Consider the following 20,932-nt stretch of genomic DNA (forward strand, 5'->3'; position numbering starts at 1 on the left):
GGAAGGCTTTGAACCTTATGATTTATGATCATGTTTGTCACATGGCTATTTAAAACGAAAATTGCAGTGCTTGGAGAATGCGAGAGTTGCATTCCCAGGTCTCTAGAGACAGCTTTTTAGTGTATGTTTGAAACCAGAACGTCACTGTCATGAGTTACAGAAATACCAGGGTGAGCCTTAAATGGACCATCCTCAGTATATTGTAGTGGTTACTGTGACAGTCATGTAGGGAAATGGTGGGCCATGTTGGTGCACAGGAGATGGTGGTTTTGCATAACTCTTTGTCCAGAAGAGCACAGTTCCCTTGCACGTGGGCTGTGTAACAAGGGCTGGCCCTTGAAAATTAACTGCTTTAGGGATTGAATGTAAGCCAGCATTCCACTTTTGACAGTGTTTCTGGGGTCCTAACTCTATAATACATACATTCTTATGTATAAATGTTTTGTAAGGTTCCTCTGTTAGATACCACGGGGTCGGTGTTTAATAGGTGTCAGGAAATGGCAATTGCTGGTGCTGGGTTACTGTGCCTGCCTGCTGCAGTCTGTGGTGGGGTGACTCTTTTGTCCTCTCACCAGTCTCCAGAATGCAGTGGATGCATTCTCTTGTCTACCTACACAGACTTAGGAGTCACGAATGAATTATTGTCAGCCACCCATTACTGTGGATAAATGAAAGAAATGATTGAGCTCTTTTATGAGGTGTGATAATTTGGAAAAAACAGGAATGATAACAAGGATGCTTGTTTGTACAGCTTTGCCAGAGGAAGAGCTAGGATTTTAAAAATTAGATTTTTTTGGGTTTGGTTTGTTTTTTCCCTTTTATTCGTTTAAAAGAATTATGGATGGTTTTGTGGAGAGGACAGTGTAGAAAGCAAAGTAATCTTTTCTGTCTGTGGAAAGCATGTCTCTTAAGCCCTGCTCTCTCTAGAAAGCTGATAGATTTCCTGAGCTAACAGACTTCCTGCTATTTAATTAACATTGTGTTCAGATATTGTTGGCTTTTTGTAATAAATGGGGCTGCTGAAGGACTTGGCCAGATCAAAGCTGGGCAGGCAGCAGTCAGCTGCCTGTGGATTGCAGGCAGGGCTGGGGTGGAGGGCTGCCTGCAGCCCCCTGGCTCCAGGAATAGACAGTTTGTGTGGGGAGAGAAAGAAGTTCTTTGGGGATTCAAAACCTCACATTCCTTATGAGGAGAAGCTACCCTGCCCTGAGCTTTGTAATTTATTCACATGTTTATTTTAATCATGAATTTTGGAGGCTGTTCAAGAGATCAGAGTCTTAGAATAGGTCCCATAGAAAATGGATTAGAGAATGGATAAACACAGTTCCAGATGTGTGATATACTTATTTAGTGTGCTGCTAAATTCAGTTATGACATGGACAGTAGGTCCTCATTTGAACTGTGTGTGGAACACCTTAAAAAGAAAGGTAGTGCCTGTGCATGTGTGTGTGTGTGCACCTAACATTTGTTTCATAAAACATGAGCCTAAATTTTTCTACTCCTGACTTTGATGTTTTCTAGAACTAATCAAAACTAAAAAGTCAGTTGCTAACAGGTGAACTCTGTAGAAGTACAGCTGTATTTGGAGAGGATAAAATTTTCTTAGCACTTCTAAGGAGGAATTGCAGTTGTTCACAAATAAGCTAATCCTTTTCATGGGACTGCATCAAAATCCATTTCAGTGAAATAGCTTCTAAATTACATTTTTGCAAAGCCAGGATTTGTAATAATGGGATTTCTTACCTTTGGCATATCTGTCGCTTTGACCCAGTAAAATGCCTGTGTGCACATTCGTGGTGCTGTTCTGCACCTATGTGATGGACATGAGCACTGCATTTTTCTGTGGGAATCAGAGAGGAAACTGCCACTAATACTAGTGTGTTGCCCCACAGTGACTTTGATGCTCTGAATGAAGAGGATGTTGTCAAAAACAACCAGCTGGCATTCGATGTTGCTGAGCAGGAGTTTGGGATCCCCCCTGTGACCACGGGGAAGGAGGTGGGGTCGGCTGGGGAGCCCGACAAGCTCAGCATGGTCATGTACCTCTCCAAGTTCTATGAACTGTTCAGGGGCACACCGCTGCGGGCAGTAGGTAAGCCAAACCCAGGCCACTCCTAATTCTTGCAAGTTTAGGGGACGGAAGCGCTTCATCCAGGCTGCTTATGAGCACTGCTCTTGAGCCAAGAGTCTTTTCCCAGCTGAGCTGTTCTGGAATGCAAGAGTGCCTGCTTCTGTCTGCAATAGCTACCTTGTGCTTTAAAAATGAAAGGGGGAAAAACTTGATTGAAGACCAAGGTTTTGTGGGTCCTTGGTGGTTTCAGAGAACAGAAGCAGCTGAATAACTGCTGCTTGACATCATAAAGTTCATGTATCGGGCCGTTAGAGTGATTCTCTGGTAAGAATGACTGCATATGGCTTGTCCATTCCTGGGTGCTTCTCTTCCTTTTTTAAAAAGTCACCCTATATTGTATGTGTTTATTTTATTGGCTTGGGTTTCTTATGTATAATTGCTACCAGCACTCAACTGGAAAATTTTGCCTGGGACAAAGCATTTAAAAAAGAAATTTGAGTAAATATCCTAAGCAGTTGTTTTTTGAACAGATGCTGGTGAGAAGCAAAATGGAGAACATAATGATCTTTGTTCAGCAAAATCATCCAATTTCATCTTTAATAATTACATCAATTTAACTTTTCCAAGAAAACGAGTACCAAAGGTAAGAATGGCCCTATAAGCCTTTCTCTGTTGAGAAGATGAAAATAAACTGTCAGGTTTAGAAATAAAGGTTTTATATGTATCCTACTATTAAAAGAGCTGTAGAAGGAGATTTTTGAGCATATTAAAGAAGAAAAATAAGATTTCACAGTAAACAAAGCTAACACACACATGCACAGTCAATTCTTATGATGTTTGTAAGGATAATACTGAAGCATTTGTCAGTGTCAAATTGCTGAAGCATTAATAATAGTCCCAGTTAAGCATTCTCTGTAACTGCAAAATTTCAAATCACAGTGAGAATTTAGGTGTACTTGGGGAGAATTAATATCTATTGTCCACTGATATCTTCTTCAGTGAAGGTGAAAATAAGAGGAGAAGGTTGTTTTATTTGTTGTGTTTACAAATTAACATTTTCAACTTGAAATATTTGAGATCTTGGCTCTGTTGTGTGTATTGTCTTTTATGTTTTATTTCTTGAAAAAAAGATTTTCCAAAATAATTTTTAGGAGGTTTTGTGCAATGCTAAATACTAAGGATTATTTTAGTTTGGGGGGGCTTTGGGCTTGAGTTTTTTGTTTTTTGAGACAGGAAAGTCTGGAATTTTTCTAGGTTATTCCTACCCTTAAGAAAAAATAGTACTGTAGTTCTGTATTCCTAGAGTTAAATATGCAGCCATATTATTATATTTCAGTTCAAATAGTCACTGGTATGCTAGAAGGCTTATTGATTGGGAGTGAGTGCTGTTTTTTCACAAAGCAGTGTTTTGAGCAGGTGTGGTTGCTGTCATGGTTCTGGAGGGAAGCTTTCGAATACTTATAGATGTATAAAGCCTGAATCGGTAACAAACAGTGGGCAGGCTGACTGGCTTGACTCTGAGATGATGCTCTCTTACTCATATACATATATTCTTCTCTTGGTCACTTATTAGTGAAGACTTATTGAAATGCCCTTTTTATGCCCCTTTATAAAACATATCCATGCCCATACATGTTGTGGTTCAACACTCTGGGGCCTTGAAAGGTTATGAAGCCCTGAGTTAATATTGTGTGGCATAGGACAGTGTGCAGTCAGAGTATTATGTTTCTGAATGGATTAAAACTTCAGAAGTTTTCTATGATTTAATTTATAGGTTACTCTAATGAAATTATTCAGTAATAAACTGTTTCACCTTCTGCCTATTCATTAACCTGGTCCTCTTTTGAAAGGAGACCTTGAGGAGGGACTGTGCGTCCACAGCCAAGCCTACCTTCATTCTAATTTCAGTTTACATGGGGAATGTCTGCAAAGCCTGGCTCAGAGGCACCAGTGTCTCAAATCCAGCTGCTGCAGATTAACCAGCACAAGTTAGCAGCATGTACTCCACCAAAATGAATTTAACTTCTGTATTTTCTGAAACAAAGCTTAATGCAAAATTGTTCCAGGCTTTGACTTTCCTGGGCTGGTCAGAAACTGTGTATTTACTGCTACAGTTCTCAAGCCCTTGCTTTGTTGGGTTTTGGTGTTTGTTTTTTTTTTCTTTTTATTTCTTCCTTTTCTTTTTTTTTCCTTTTTAACAGACCTCATTCATGCTTAACTGTATTGCTTCATTTACACCTATGCAGAGACTCTTTAAGTTTTGTCTTCAAAACTACACATTTCCAAATTCTTTGGAATTCAGTGTCCTTCAGAAAAGTTCAGGTGTACATGTATGTACTGCATTCTCTGTAGTTTAATGTGTTGCTTTTTAAATTTGTTGCCAATTTACCTTCTCAGTTTTCATGGAAATGTGGGATTTTTTGTTTGTTTGTTTTCTACCTGAAGAATTGCTCCAGAATTTCTAGTGATTTCCTAGATGATGGCTCAGATATTTTCTATAAGGAAACACATTTTTGAAACCTGTGGACAACACAGTAACCTCATATATCCTTGTTAGGAAATAACTTTTCCCTGCCACCCACATATACACAAAACCAAGTGATATTTCCCAGCTAACCAACCAGTGGGAAATCAAATAGGCAAAATAAACATTGCTTTTTCTTGTGGGTGACTTCTTCAGAAGAAAAATCTTCTTCATGACCACAGTGTTGTTGGTTTTCCCTGAGTTATTTGTGGAAGTAAATAGACTTTTTAGTAATGGGGAGAGCTTTCCATTACTAAGCTGTGCAGCCCTTCTGACTAACCTCCCATCATGAAATAAGCCTTCTGTCATAACAGGAGGTATAGTTCTTGGCACTACATGAAAGCATGAGGTTATTTGCTTGATGGGCCCCTTTGGTTTCACACTGCAGTGGTTTGTTTGAAATGAGAAGCGAAGGCCGTATTTTCCAAATCAGCTTGGGGAGTGGGACTGTGAAGACCTTATTTTGTATAGGGCTTTGCAGCCCTGTCATGGCTGGGGTGTGAAAGTAAGCAAGGAACATGGTACTCGGGTTAGAACAGAGCCTTTTGAGTGCCAGAACCAGCTGAAACTAGCTGGGAAATGAAACTCCTTGGAAAGCAACTGCTTGAGTTAAGAGTTTGGCTTCAGATTTATGTCTCTTTCCCCTGCAAAAAGTGCTGCTGAGCATTATCCAGGTATTACTGTAAGAGAGCACTCACATATCATAGACTCAGAAACCAGCCAGGGTAACAGTGTTGCTTACAAAACTTTCCATACCATCTAGTTTGTCCTTTTATTTGGCTGGAAGAGGGATCCTTATCTGGGCTCAGATTAGGAGAGACCAGGAAGCGGGACCCTGGAACTGGTGTGGCCAGCTGTTCTGGCAGGGTGTGTTGGGCTGGATAATGTTTTCCATTCTCCAGCAGTGTCGGCAGGGCTGGAGAGGAACTGAGATTTCCTGTGCTCCAGACTAATAAATGAATAGAGGTGTTTACACAATAAAGGGCACAGTCCTTTTTCTTGCAGTTTTGCTAGGTAATTAAATTGCTTTGTCTTTCATTTCTTTGTAAAATATCTTAATTAAAGTCCTTTGTGTAAGACTTTTCGAAAGGCATCATCTTGTTTGCTCCATTCACTTAGGCGAAGTCTGCTTTTATGTGGTACAGATTATTATGCAGAATACATTGTGCTGTTATGTTGTTCAATTTTCCTTGGTAGACTAATGACTATAGGCAGTGTTAAGCTAGGTTACTGAGAGCTAGTGCTTGAAAGACAATGTACCAAAGCATACAAAGTAATCAAAATACTGTCACCTGATTCTTTTGGTGTTTGCTCAGAAGTTGTTTGGGATTACTTCTATTCACTGCATAATGATTTATTACAGTGTATCTATAAAAAGGAATCCTGTATTCTTTGATCTCTCTTCATTCTTTTTTTCTTTTTTTTTTAATTGGCTGAGCAATCACTAAGATGCAGCATGGGCAGATGCAAATAAGTGGAGTCTATTGTTCATAAAGTGTAACTCAACATGACATCTATCAGACAAAAAAAAAAATTTCCATTGTACCAAGTCTTCAAAATTGAATTTAATAAGAACTGTTACAAATTTTTAAGCATTGACTATTTTGCAAGTTCATCCAGACTGAGTATGAAGTAGTATTTGTTGTGCCATCCCTAATTCAGTAGAGTAATCAAACATGTGCGTAGCTTGAGCACAAAATAGGCAATTTGGTTGCTTAAGTATTGTAATGTAAAGCCATAGTCAGGGAGATGAACCTTACAAGGGCGACAGACTTTAAGGTAGACAATAATTGCTTCCCCAAAAGAGGTATGTCTGCGCTATAAACACATGATCTGCATGCAGATATCTAATTAAAAGATGTGAAAGAGTAAGGGGTTTCTGGATTTTGTTATTTACCTGTAAACCAGTGTAGTCTAGACTAAAATTCACAGAATAAGTGATGCTGTAATGCCTTTTCCTTCAAGGATGTGCCAGTAATTTATGAATTACAAACTCTTCAACACTGAAAGAGGACAAGATAAACACCAACAATGTAGGGCCTGTGTTCAACAGGGTGTAGAAGCATGTATTTTCACCCATCAGAGTCCAGTGAGAGCTCCCAGTCAGGGGTTACAGGGCAGCTTTGATATATGTGATAACTCCCATGAGGGTCACCAGCCTCCTCATGTGTGGGTTTGATGAGGCACGCCAGTGCCATGAGGATCCCCGCATGCTGGCACTGCTCACCTGGGTTTGCCTTATTTAACACAGGCCAGACCACACTGCCTGGTTATGAAAGTTAATATCCTGGGAGGAACTGTGTGGGTTAATCTGGTAACTGCTGCAGTAATCCATAAACTTGTTTTGACTTTACCATTCCAGGTTGAAGGGAAAACGGAAGAAAATGAGTCTAATAAAAGACGTCGAAAAGGTCTTTTTGGTGTCTTCGAGGAGGTTGGTGTTCAGTGGTGTTCAGCCAGTTCCTCGATGAGCACCAGAGCTGAGGAAGCAGTGAAGTTGGGGGGCTGGGGCTTGGCCCTTTTTGTGCTTGGCAGGAAAGAAAAAGCCAGCCTCTCTCCTTAAAAACCTTGAATTTACCATGGTGTGCCCTAAAGAGCTAAATATATTTAAATCATTTGTCAGGGAGGAGAGCATCACCTAAATTGCACTAGTTTTCTTTGAGATCCAAGAATGCTTAAGGTGTGTTGGTGGCTCTGTTTTATCACTAACACCAGTTAATATTCCCTTTTTTGCTGTACTCTGGGACCAAAGAGAGTACTTGTTGGTGACTTTGGCATGCTAAACAGCCTCATCTTTAACTCATCTATATAATATTATATAGATGTATTTCCTATTGCCCTTTGCTGATAAGGATGTTACATCTCTCTTTTTCTCTCTCCGTGAGTGTTGTAGGCAAACTCAGGAAAACCATATTTTGTTGTTTCCTTGCAGACTTCAGGCTTTTCAAGCCAAGGGATAAATGGAAAAGAACAGAGTGATGGCAGAGAAGGAACAAACCAGAATAAAGTTAAATCAATGGCAACTCAACTGTTGGCAAAGTTTGAAGAGAATGCTCCAAATACAATTTTTCGGAGGCAGGTATGTCATAGGTGAATGCAAAAGTAATCTCTGAAATTAAACTGTAGTCACTCCTTGCGAACGTGATGCTGTATGCAAATTAAAGGTATTCCTTTCAGTAGTTAATGAACAAATCTGACTAATATAGGTTGACTAATGCATATTTATATAATGTATTAATAAATATTTTAATAATAAAGTGTGGTGGAATTGCAATATCTAAAAATCTCTTGTAAGCCAGTCTGTAGAATTTTTGCTTTGTGTGGAAGTCACAGCTGACTGCATATGGTATTGCAGAAGGACTTTTTTTTTTTCCCTATATTCTATGACTAAAGGACTCTACACATCCAGTGGAATCTTTCTTTGTGGAAAATTTAGAAAGCATAGAAGGTAATCTAACCTTTTGTAAGATGTGTCTGGCTGCATTTCCATTTGTAAAGTAGACATAATGGAATATATTTGTACGTTCAGTGGCATTTTCATGGTTTAAAGATAATCCAGTGCTGTCAAGGTAGTGATCATAAACTCGAAATCACACTTTAGCTAGTGAGATGGTTTGAGTCAGCTGAGTTTGGATCTGTCACATGAAATATTTGAAGGAAGGATGAACAAGGTGTTGAGGTTCCACAGAAGGAGGTGGTTTTCTTAATTCTTTGTGCTTGTATCCATTTTTTTCTTTTACATATTTAAGTCCTCCAGAAACGTAGGCTGTAGTTGTCAAGTGACTTCTGCAGTGTGTGAACTGCTGTTCTTTGCGCTCTACCTGGCTGCTTGTCAATGCCCTGAGTTTTCTGCATGTGCTATGTGTGCAGAGGTTTGCTTGGCCTTGTTGAAGGAATGCTTGATGCTTTTTTTTTTAACCTTTTGATCATAACCTTTCTAAAAGAGTACTGAATGCACTGAATTTTAAGTATATCTTTGATGGTAGAAGGGGTTAATAAAATTGGTCAGTGACAAAAGTCTACAAAGCATGTTGTTAAGCTCCATAGTAACGTGTCTTTAAAACCGGCTTTTATTTCTTTCTGCCTCAAAAGACCTTTGAATCCTATTTACTGTCTTCCTTTTTTTTTTTTTTCCCCCTCTTCTCTGTCTTTGTAATTTTAAAAATGCTTTACAAGGAGCTAATAGATAGACGAGGCCTGCTTTCTTCTGACCCTCCTGTTAATCCTCGCTTTGCTAAGCCTAAGGATGCAAGTCTTCTTCCTCCTCAACCAAAAAGGCAGGTAGGAACTCACATTGGTAACACCGACAATCACACTTTTTCTCTCATTGCTGAGAACTCAGTCTTACTGTGTAACTATAGAATATATAAAACAACATGTGGATGTAATCTGCAAAGTTAACAGATATATTTAGCTCAGAATTGTGAAAACCACATTAAAGTTTAAGGCTATTTTATACCTGCTTGACCAGATGAGAAAACTATTTGAAAGAATTAATAACTGTGGGGGGAAATAAAACCAAAACAAAACAAACCTAAAAACATAGGTGTTGATTTCTGTGTTATCACATCTATAGTCCAAACTGTATAAATATAATTACATAGCTACATTTAACATGTGAGAAAACTACAGCAGTATCTGAAAATTTGTCTGTGCATGTACTTGATGTTTTGGGCTATTGTAAAGATAATGCAAAAGGAGTTTTCCGTCCCAAGAAACCCGGCAAAAATATCCGAGATAAAAGCTTGAGCATTGAAAAGCTGATATTGATGCCCAGAGGTTTTATTTCTTTAAGCAAAACTTGTAATAAGAATTTCTGCTGAAAACTCTTTTGCTGCGTCATATACATGGGGCAAAATGTTTGAATACATTGTCTAAATTTTTCTCTTGATACTTCCAATGAAAGCAGTCTTATATCAAATAGTATTGACATTCACTTTACAATAGAATGTTAAATTGAAGTAAATACCATGTAGGGGCATTGCAAGAGTAGTCTTCAGTGAAATGGGATCTGCATTGCATATGGAAATCTGCCAATCAGCTTGATGAAAAATGCAGATTCATAAACTAGTTGAGAATTGCTGTTTCAAAGGCAGATCTGCTATTCTGAAACATCAGAAGCACACTGCAAGTTGATTGGCATTAGGTTTTTATATTTTAATTCTGAGAAATTTGGAAAGTTTATGTATTTAATTGAATTGGACAGATAGGATGAAGTAGAAAACTCTCATGAAAAGACCCAACTGGAAGGTAAGACTGAGTTTGATAAAGCTGAACTGATTCAAATGTTTTCTTTACTTCAAAAGCTATTCTATGTAAAGACTCAAATTCAGAGACCTATTCTGAAATCCTCAATGAACTCCTTAAAATTGTTTAAATCTTAGATACTTTATAGCTTAACTTGGGTTAGACTAGATCTAGAATTACACTGAGAACTACTGTTGATATCCTTACAAGTTGATTGTAAGTTTAGTTTCAGGCAGATGTAATACTAAAACAAACAAGCAAGCAAAATCCTTGCTAAAAAACCTGGAAGGAGATGCAGTGTCGTGTTCTTCTGCACTGATGCTAACTGGGGTTATTCATAAAAACTGACACAGACCTAGAGAAGGATGTCAAGACCTGCGTAAGTTATGCAGGACCGATTTATTTCAGTGCATGGATGCAAGCATCAGAGATGCAGTAGGTAGTTTGCAAAGAGTGATGTGAGAACATTTTGATTCTAGTTATGTGCATGACTGTGCTGTGCTTTCAGAAGCGTTCTTAAAAGCTGCATATACTGCATGGTAGTGCAGAAAGCAGATTTTTTTCACTTCAAGTGTTTCCCAGTTTCAGGTGCTAGCTAGGAGTGAACACGAGGTCAGGGAACCCAAACAGTCTTTAGATGGTTCTGATCATATGGCCAGGAGAGCAAAGACTGTACAAAAAACAGATACCCAACCCAGTCTGTCAGAAACCTCTGAAAATCTCGCATCTGCCTGTTCTGCTGCATTTGTACTTTCTGGAGTGCTTGAGCGTCTTCAGCACCTGGAGGAAAAAATGAAACAGGTGACAAGCAATTTCTTTTCCTTTCTGTCTCTTAACTGCATATGTTAATCTGTATCCTGTATTGTCCCTAGTTGTGCTGGCTTTTTCTCTGTTGACTATAGGCTATATTAAGACAATAAAAAGTCTTTCTACAAACTTGATATATTCTCATGATGTATGTGACATTAACAGAGATTTCTCAATCTCTCTCTCTCTCTCTCTCTCCTTTCTTGGCATTCCTTCCCTGGCTCTTATTGCAGAAAAGAGCTCAGAACATAGCAAACAGGGAATTCCATAAAAAGAACATTAAAGAGAAAGCAGCACATCTTGCCTCAATGTTTGGATACATGGAGCTTCCAAAGGTGAATATTAGGTTTTATACCTGAAAAAGTGCTGAGTTAGAAGACATACGAGAAATCAGGGGGAGGGAAATTTCAGTAGTTTTGTTTCTAACTTTCCTTTCACCTTGGGTGGATCTGAAAAACAATGTGGATTCCCCTGTAACTGGCAAAAGGCTATGTATTATTCATAATTTGAGGCAAAACACAATCTAAATCATAGAGCTAATCAGAGTACATTAGCATGAGAGAAATGTTAGTATAAACCATGTCTTGTGCTTACATATACACTGGTAGCTCACAGTTTCTAATGAATTTGTAATTCTTGGTGGAATCTGGCATTTCTTATGCTTTGTTATGCTTTCTCACAGCACTATCTTACCGAACTGTCCACTGTAAATATTTTTAAAAGAAAACTGAGTACAATAATATAATTTGCCATGAAGGTTTTACCTTGATAATTTCTGTGGCTCCTCCCTGTGCAGAAATAGAGGAAAAAGAACAGAATTAGAGGAAGTTGGGTCTGTTCAGCCTGGAGAAGAGAAGGCTGTGTGGAGACCTCATAGCAGCCTTCCAGTATCTGAAGGGGGCCTATAGGGATGCTGGAGAGGGATTCTTCATTAGAGACTGTAGTGATAGGACAAGGGGTAACGGGTTAAAACTTAAACAGGGGAAGTTTAGGTTGGATATAAGAAGGAAATTCTTTCCTGTTAGGGTGGTGAGGCACTGGAACAGGTTGCCCAGGGAGGTTGTGAATGCTCCATCCCTGGCAGTGTTCAAGACCAGGTTGGACGAGGCCTTGGGTGATATGATTTAGCGTAAGGTGTCCCTACCCACGGCAGGGGGGTTGGAACTAGATGATCTTAAGGTCCTTTCCAGCCCTAACGATTCTATGATTCTATGATTATCCTATTTTTTTCATGCATGACTTTGAAATTACTCTCTTAACCTCTGCTAATGTCACTGTCTCTTGGATAACTCTCCTATTTCTGCTTTACACAGAATAAACTATCTACTAAAGGCTTATCCTATTCTCAGCCCCCAACTCCTTCTTGCCCTCCACCTCATGACTCGGCTGCTGCCTCTTCTCCATCATCTGTCGATTCAGCTTTCCCTGCTGCTCCTTCTAGACAGGTACTCTATTAACAGCTTTTTCCTGTTAAATCCAAACGTGTTGCTAAAGCTACTTAAGAAACTGCTTGGATGGAAGGTGCTGCCAGCAGATCTGTTGTATAGGTTGCATTTCACACTGGAATAAAATTTTATTTTATTCACTGTTGTTAATTCTGCATGTTTGTAGGAGGAAAGTCGTTAAAAACTGTTCAGGTATTAAGTTGAAGAACAAAGCAAATAGCTAATAAAATTTTTACTTCAGTTCTGAAAATTTTGCATTGCTGCTTATCTGAAATGTTCTGTTGTTGGACAGTACTACAGACATGCCTAGCAAAGAAAGAGCTTCACATTTTATAGCTAACTGGATGTTATGGGATCAGTTAGATGTTCTTGGATGGCATTTGTGTTTGGTTGTTTTTTGTTTTCATAAGAATATCTGTCTGGACTATAGGGGGGAACCTGCACGATAATGTTGGTTTTAACTAGAAATAGTATGAACACTTGTAGTTACAGACCAATTTCATTGTCTTGTTTGTTTATTTATTTGTACTTGCTAGAATTTTTTGCTAGAATAGTTTTTGTAACAAACTTTTACAGAGAGGAAACGTGCATACTCTGAATGAAAGCGGTTATGTAACACTTGAATCAGATATTTGGCTCTTGCTACTTGTGCTGATGTTAGAAGGGGGTTTGCTTTTATCTGTGGAAGTTAGGATGAGACTGGCTTCTAACTCCCTTTGTTTTAGAAGGATTTTAATTGAAGAAAGTTTCTTTTTCAGCTTTTCAGGGCAGGTACAGGCCTAGGTTCCCAGTATTGAATTGGGTGGGTGAAGAAATGAAGGTGGACACTTCATTTTTTCTAGGGGTATTGATGGCAATTGCTGTGACTCTGCACATGCTGGTGGTTCTGCTGCCTGACACATGAAAGAAGTGCTATTCAGCAAAATCTGGTACTGTCTGCATTTACTGGGAGGAGAAGCAAAGCATTCTGCTTTTGTTGTATTCAAATAACAGTAGTTTTATGAATTACTCATGACTGTTTCTCAACTTCAGGCAAGCCATGGGTGAAGGTAATTTCCCATCTGGTGGGCAGAATCATTTAGTGGAATGGTCTAGGTATTTTAAGGTTATTTTGCACCATATTGTTAGTGCTGGTTGGAAATCGGGCTCACAGCCCCCGCAGTAACCAAGAAGCTAGGTACTGAGCTGACTTGCAGTTTGCAAAGCCATGTCCCTCAGTTGAAATGGATCTGTGTTGAAAAGACTCCCTCTCATTCTCTGGGAAAATACAGGCTAAAGAGTCCTTCAAGGACACTGCAAGCCCAGCAGGTGCCTTACTGCAGTAATCCCCTAATTCTCTTCAGCTTCAAAGTAAATCCTTTGCCTGGATTTACCTCTTACTTTCTATGACCTAGGAGGTATAGCATGTGATGGGTTTTAAGCTAAGTAATGGTTTCCAAAATGTAGGGGCCTGTTGCTCATTTTATTTGGAGAACCATTGTGACACTGCAATGAGAATAAAGAAAAAAACCCAGACTATATGAACAACCCTTTAACATATGAGAACTAAGTTCTTAATCATACAGAAACTCTGTACAGAGCCATAATTTTACTGGGTTTTAAAGTTTTTTTCATAGAGAGCGTTTGGCCTGAGCAGTCATTTTTGAATGTTTTAATCCAACTGTGTTTTGTTTGAACTACACTTACAGTCTTTTATTAGCTTGCCATTGTATTTGAATGATGTAGCAATATTTTGTTATGACTTGATTTCAGTCAGGCTAAGTTTACGTCAATTGAAAAATGCTCTCCATTCTGCCATTACTCCAGAGGTGATGGCAGAATGCAGCACAGCTGCTGAGCCAAGAAAATCTTATTCTGTCACCAGTACAGAAAATGTACATTCATCTCATTTGGTAAATATTTGGCTGGTTAGGTAGGACTACATGTATTCTTTGGCAGATCTACATGTATGAACATCTTGATGCCTAGTATGCTGCTCCATAGGGTTACATAGGCTCAGGTCTTCTTGTACACTGTATGCATTACATATGTCTAAATATGGTGCATTTGGCACAGCATATTTGGGAATTTTTAAATAGCAGGTCTGATAATGAACAGGCAAGCTTTAACTTTCCTCCCCTTTGAGGCAGATGCTACAGGGGTAACTTAAAGCGAGCGGAGGGGTTAGACAGGGTCAGTCAGCCATGGTGTCTCAAAGCTGTTGCAGAGAAGGGGAGGGTACCTGTCCTCCATGCTCAGTTTTGGCACAGTAAGTGGACAGTCACTATGGAAACAGAGATTCAGGTGAGGCTTGGGGATGGGGATAGGAGACCCCTGAATAGTAAGTAGCAGGGTGCTGGAGGAGGCCTGCAGTCTGCAGCAGGTTATGTTTGGAGCAGGTTATGCCGATGTGCACTTTACACAAGTAAAATGGATCTGTCCTGAGGACAGGAGATGAACTAAATGGCTCTGTGGACCTATGTCTAGGCCCTTTACTTGCATTGATGATGTGCTAGTGAGGTGTTAATGGATGTGCAAGACTTTTGTTCTCCATACTATTTATTCATGTGCTGTGAGGTTGGTTTAGTCCTGTGATACCCATTACTTTAACTTTACCTCTCTTTGGCAACTTAATTTCTGTTTCTCTTTAAGTTACACAGGCCATGTTCTGGCTTATCTTCTGTTATTTCTCAAGCAAAATTTTTCCAGAAGCAGGTTTCTTATTGCTGTTTTACTGTGAGAGTATCAGTTTTTCAGAGAACACCTGCTGAGCCTGGATTTCATAACAAGCAATCTGTCTGTGCCCTTTCACGGTTAACTTCTTGTCCCTGGGTTTTGTCTTAAGATTGCACACTTAGAATCATAGAATCATAGAATCGTTAGGGTTGGAAAGGACCTTAAGATCATCTAGTTCCAACCCCCGTGCCATGGGCAGGGACACCTCACACTAAACCATCTCACCCAAGGCTTCGTCCAACCTGATCTTGAACACTGCCAGGGATGGAGCATTCACAACCTCCCTGGGCAACCCATTCCAGTGCCTCACCACTTTTTGTAACATGAAAATTTTATCCTACTCTAAAACACTGGCTAAATGTGCAGCACTATAAAATAAAATCGGATCATATTTCAGGTGCGCAGTGCACATTTTCAAGTGCTATGCATGATAATTTAACAATATGTTTGGACTTCTCTGCTCTGAGTATGCACTGGTAATTAATTGCCTGTGTTTGTGTTATCTTGCGGTTGGGGTTATAGGACTTAGAATTTCTATTTCTGGTCCCTGTTCTGAGAGATACCACGAGGTAAGTCTAGACTTCAGTGAGAAAAAGGGCTTCAGGATTGGTAAGCCAGCAGAACAAGCTTCTTCATGTCGCTCTCAGTGTTTCTGCATTTTCCCAGCAGAAGATAATGGAAGTCTTCTGAGTTTTGTAAGATTTCATGAGAGGTGGCCTATAAATATCAGTACCCTCCCATTCTTTAAGTAGTTAGAACCGTCACTTTAATTTCAAGTGAATACTGAGATTGTTATGAGACACAATGATCCTTTGCAACTGTTGAATTTTCACTAGAGTGGTATTAGTTATGGTACCATATTTATTGAAAATGGTGGCTAAGAAATCATACTGTCTTATTACAGAAACCTGTTAAGCCTCAGTCCTGAAAGGAGCCCTTGAAAGGAAGGCTATGGAAGCATATTGTTTCTTCTAAAGGCATACAGTCATTACAATTTATTAAGAACTTCCTACTACATGAAAGTATATGCAAGTTGCCAGTAATAATCAAAGCTACCTTCTAGCTTTGAGCAGCTGTCAAAATTCACATAGGTAGAATTATGAAGGAACAAATATTATATTACAGGCTGGGCTTTGGTTATTCCTGTTGTCTGTTTAAAGTTGGATTTGATCTTCAGAAAACTGTGTTCATCTGAGCTTTGCATGCGTGACTCCACACCGTATGTCATAAGAACTATGATGTTGCAATCAGTAGGCTTTGCTGCCTGCAGTGTTTGGACCAACTGCTTCCCTTCAGTGAGGCGACTAATTACCAGCAGGGCTTGGGTGTTTTCTACACACAGTAACTTATTGCTCACATGTTGTTTATCTCAGAGGTAAAACATATGTAGCAGGTGGTACCAAAGTAAATAAATACCTTTCAAAGCTAAATAAGACCAGGAAAATCATTAAGGATATGAAACAACAAAGGGGAAGCATTGTATGCTTTGGAGGCAGAGAGTACATTTCCTTTGTTTTATGAAAATACTACCAGGCATAGTTGTTGGTTGGCTGTGGTGTTACAAACAATAACATGGGGAAACACAGAAGGCAGCTTTCGCTTCCCACTAATAACCACTCTGATCAACCTGCTGAAAAGCTTTGGTAACATGTCATTGACAGGTCAACAGTCTTCACAAATCACACACACGTGGTGGATTTTTAAGTGTTTTCTTTGCAGATTTTTTCTGAAATTTACTGTGTAAGGTAACTCTAAGATTCCTTTCCAACACAGGGTTTAAAGCTAAAGGTATAAACCTGCTTGAATTGTGAGCAGTAACCTGCTATTTATTGATAGTGGCCGCGGCACTACAGAATTGCAGGGTTGTGTGGCACTTCAAGTACACCAGTAGCCTCAAGGGTAGTAAGTGCATAAGCAAAATATAAAACCTATTATGTGTATAGTGAATTTCTAGGGTACATGAGTAGCATCAGGCTGGCAGAGATCTGTGTGCTATCAACCAAAGCTAACCCATGTAAGAGCTGACAGGTTCTCTGCAGGAATGTCTGTAGATTTTGGGGTCAGACCATCTCTCCTGCAACTGGAATTTATTACACTTACATGATTACGTGGTGAGGATGTTACTGAAGTCCTTGTCCATAACCAGGTGAGTTTTAGAGAAGACAAGGTTACTCAGTGGTTGTACTGTTGTCATATTAGGGCAGAAGTCCCTAGCCTTGTGGGCTAGAACCCATCCCTCCCCTTCTCTGCAGGTTTCTGCAAGTGCTCATGAGGTGGTCTGGTGGCTTCTTATCTTTCCTCGATGTTTCTATTTTGTAATTTAATTTCTTTTGAATAGAACACAATAGAATATTTTGGTTGTAAGGGATGTACCATGATCATCTAGTCCAACTGCCTGACCAATTCAGGGCTGACCAAAAGCTAAAGCATGAAACTAAGGACATTGTCCAAATGCCTCTTAATCACTGGCAGGCGTGGGGCATCAACCAGCTCTCTGGGAAGCCTGTTCCAGTGTTTGACCACTGTTTTGGTGAAGAAGTGCTTCCTAATGTCCAGTCTGAACCTCTCCTGATGCAGCTTTGAACCATTCCCAAGCATCTAGGTGTTCCTGCTCTGGCAGGGGGATTGGACTAGATGATCTTTTGAGGTCCCTTCCAATCTCTAGCATACTGTGATACTGTGTGATACTGTGTGATCCTATCACTAGGTACAGGAAGAAGAGATCAGCACCTCCTCTCCAGTTTCCCTCCTCAGGAAGCTGTAGAAAGCAATGAGGTCACCCCTTAGCTTCCTTCTCTCCAAACTAGACAAGCCCACAGTCCTTAGCTGCCCCTCACAAGACTTGCCTTCCAGTGCTCCCGCCAGCTTCGTTGCCCTCCTCCAGACACATTTAAGGAACTTCACATCCTTTTCCAGCTGTGGGGCCCAGAGCTGCACACAGTACTCAATGTGAGGCTGCACCAATGCTGAATACAGTGGGATAGTCCCCTCTTTTGAACTGGTTGCTGGTGCTGTGTTTGATGCCCTCCATTATGGGGTTTACCCTCTTGGCTGCCAGGGCACACTGCTGGCTCATACTGAGCCTGCTGCCAACCAGCAATCCCTGATCCCATTCTGCAGGGCTGCTCTCCAGCCACCCCTCTCCCGGTTTATACTTGCACCTGGCATTACTCTATTCTGAGTGCAGAACTCAGCATTTGGACCTGGTAAATTTTATCCCCTTAATCATTGCCCAATGCTCCAATCTATCTAGGCCCCTCTGCACATCACCTGGAAGGTGTGGTGCCAAGGTTGTAGCAAATCGATCTCCTCTTGTCTACCCACATTCCTGATTCAGTAAGGAGAACCAATAGAGATCTTTCCCCAGTAATGTGGCCTTATTAAACCATTTGTATAAAGTGAGATCTAATCAGTCCTCAAGTCCACTTGCCTCCTGCCCTTCCCACTGGTGAGCAGCAACAATGCGTGTGTTGATGGTGGTTGTAGGAGACAAGAGTAGTCAGCAATCTTTCGGTTACTAGATTAAATTGAAATCCCACTTGCTTTTACACAGAATGGGAGTTCCCTTTCATTACAATAACATTTCCTTTTAATAACATTTTTTAAGTATGTACAGATGTGCAATTTTCTTGTTTTGACTGCTTTAATGTTGAGGTAGATTGCTCCAATGGGTGGAGAACAGAAATCGACCAACCTGATGAATTTCAAGGTGTAGTTCATGCTTAAGGATGCTTTTCCTGAAATTCACCTACTTGCATTCTAGGCACAGCCTTATTGTTCAAGTGATTGCTCCAGCATTTAACTAGTTCAAGGTAAACTTCTTGCTTCAGTTAACTTCAGAAGCTTTCTTTTACCTAGGAGCTCATAGGTAATAAGTTGTATGTGGCCTAAAAGTCACTCAGCGTATTCTGAGGGGCAGAATTTGGGGAGGAAAATTTTGTCTTCTGTGATTTTAAACAATACAAAGGAGCATAGTTTTCCTGTAGTAGCAAGTAGCACTTCTGTTGGCTAATAATCTAGTGTACCACTTGGGACAGCACTGTGGTGTGTAATTAACAGTTTACTTTGCTGTTGTTACCCTGCAAGTTCTGCAGATATTGAACAACATTTTAAAGTCTTTTTATAATAAGCAAAACCAAACAGGACATAAATTTATTCCTTGAATGGCCTTTGTTGTCTTAACATGCATATTTTGTACCTACCTGGATATTAAGCTAATTACAGGATAACTCTCAAAAGATAAGGGAAGCTGTAAGGAGCTGGACATACTCCTCTGGATTATATTTTTTTTTTATTAGCAAGAATATTTTTATCTGTCATAATTTTTGAAAATGCACCCACAATGCATCATAGTTGTTTTAAACTTGATAGAAAATGTTTCAAAATTATTTTAAAGTAGCATAAATACCATTGCCTTTATATTTTTCTCTTTTCTTCTTGGTAGCTTTCTGATATTTTAAAACCTTTCCATTAGCAAGACTTGGTATAGTGGCAGTAAAAAATTATATCGCTGACAAGTGTGAGACTTTAATATTTGGACTCTTTGGGAGGCAAATGAAGCACGATATATGAGACAGTGGATCCTCTAGGAAATAAAAAGAATGTTCTGACTTCAGAAGCAGAATACCAGGTCCCTGGCCTTACCAGGATTGTTCTTGCTGTCTTTGCTACCAGAGAGGTCGTGGGATCTTATGTTGACTATAAAACTAAAATGAAAGTCACTACAGCAAATTTGGCTTAGGGTAGAAAATATTTCTATAGCTCTATGAAGTCTTCGCAGTCTTTTTTTCCAGGAGCAGGGAACTAGAATACCTACCTGCCTGCCTGCCACACACACCCCCCCTTTCTACTGTTCCACTGCCCAGGCATGTGTTTTGGCAAGGAAGCCTGGACCATGCAGTCAGTGATCTGGTGGTGGTGCATTTGGAGCCACAGCCTAAAGAAGTGCAGTTTCCTTGCAGGCCTGTCTATTTGATAAATTTGGTTAGAAAGAGCCTAACATTTGTGGCTGCTATAGTGTGATGAAGCAGATTAAAGGAGATGGCTTCCTTTCATGAGCATGGTTTATCCAGTTTTCCCTGGCATTGAGTCAATGGGGAAGAGGGAGAATGATTGCTTTGTGAGAATCAACAAAATGTTTGTACGTGGGATTTCTGCTACATTTTCATAGGCTGTTTCCTGAAATGCCACACTCTGTAGTCTGGTAATGTAAAGTTTAGTCCCCACTCCTGTTAAATACAACAATAAAGTTCCAAGAAGTCAAAGTGAACAGGGTTTGTTTTTCTCAATCTATCAGAACAGCCCAACCCTGATAGGCAGTAGCTCCCAGCTCAGCCTTTCATAGGCATGGCAGGAGGACTGTGCTGTGGGAGTGTTTGCTCCCAGCAGTTGTTTCTGCATCATTTCACAGAGAAGTGTGGGAGCTGCACAGAAGCTTTCTGTGGCCACCAGCTGGACCATGCTGCTAACAAATGAACATGCTTGTGTTCTGCTAGACTTTGGCTCTGCTCTTTCTCGTAGCCTCTCTTTATCGTTGTTTGCATGTTTTCAAATCATTCCTGTCCTTTTCTCGTAAAATCCTTTTTCAAGAAAAACTAAAGCTCTTCCTTCTATTCTTCATCTTCTCTTTTCTGGTTAGATGACTGTAGGAAAGGTATCATGTGCAATTGGAGCTGTGGCTGAAGTTCTTGTCAATCTGTATGTGAATGATCACAGACCCAAGCCACAGCTTAACCCCCTTGAACTGGTAAGACCAAACCCAAAAAGAAGCAATAACTCGATTTTAAAGAGTGGTGTTTCCGGAACTAACATCCTAATTTAAGATTTTGGCTGTGGAGCACTTCAAGCATTATGAAAGGTCTTAGTCTAACATTTATTAAGGAATCAAGTACGTACTGGCAAAACATGCTGATGTGTGGATGTGCTGGAAATGTTGTTCACGGTGTCTTCTATTTAGATTTTTATTATTTGCATGAATTAAAACTTCAGGAGGGTTTTATTAAACGTAATTACTGGTACAGTTAGTAAGAGAAGGCAATTATTAATCAGGGTAGCTTCTAAAGAAAGTTTTGTTATAGTATATGTTTATGCAGTTATTTTTAACACACAAATGCTGAATCACTG

General features: G+C 39.8%; 1 protein-coding gene across 1 annotated transcript in view; it reads left to right on the top strand.

Moving 5' to 3' along the window:
* The window catches only part of MICAL2 (microtubule associated monooxygenase, calponin and LIM domain containing 2), a 119,672-nt gene that overhangs the window by 33,902 nt on the left and 64,838 nt on the right, over positions 1-20,932 (top strand). The window contains exons 13-21 of the mRNA XM_062620114.1: positions 1,893-2,092; positions 2,602-2,714; positions 6,958-7,029; positions 7,528-7,674; positions 8,772-8,876; positions 10,425-10,643; positions 10,883-10,984; positions 11,963-12,094; positions 20,448-20,555. Coding sequence (XP_062476098.1) covers positions 1,893-2,092; positions 2,602-2,714; positions 6,958-7,029; positions 7,528-7,674; positions 8,772-8,876; positions 10,425-10,643; positions 10,883-10,984; positions 11,963-12,094; positions 20,448-20,555 — 1,198 coding nt within the window. The remainder of the gene's footprint in view (positions 1-1,892; positions 2,093-2,601; positions 2,715-6,957; positions 7,030-7,527; positions 7,675-8,771; positions 8,877-10,424; positions 10,644-10,882; positions 10,985-11,962; positions 12,095-20,447; positions 20,556-20,932) is intronic.

This window comes from Pezoporus occidentalis, unplaced genomic scaffold (genome assembly GCF_034315485.1).
Source record: "Pezoporus occidentalis ecotype Australia unplaced genomic scaffold, CSIRO_AGI_Poc_V1 ctg22, whole genome shotgun sequence".
Classification (NCBI taxonomy): domain Eukaryota; kingdom Metazoa; phylum Chordata; class Aves; order Psittaciformes; family Psittacidae; genus Pezoporus; species Pezoporus occidentalis.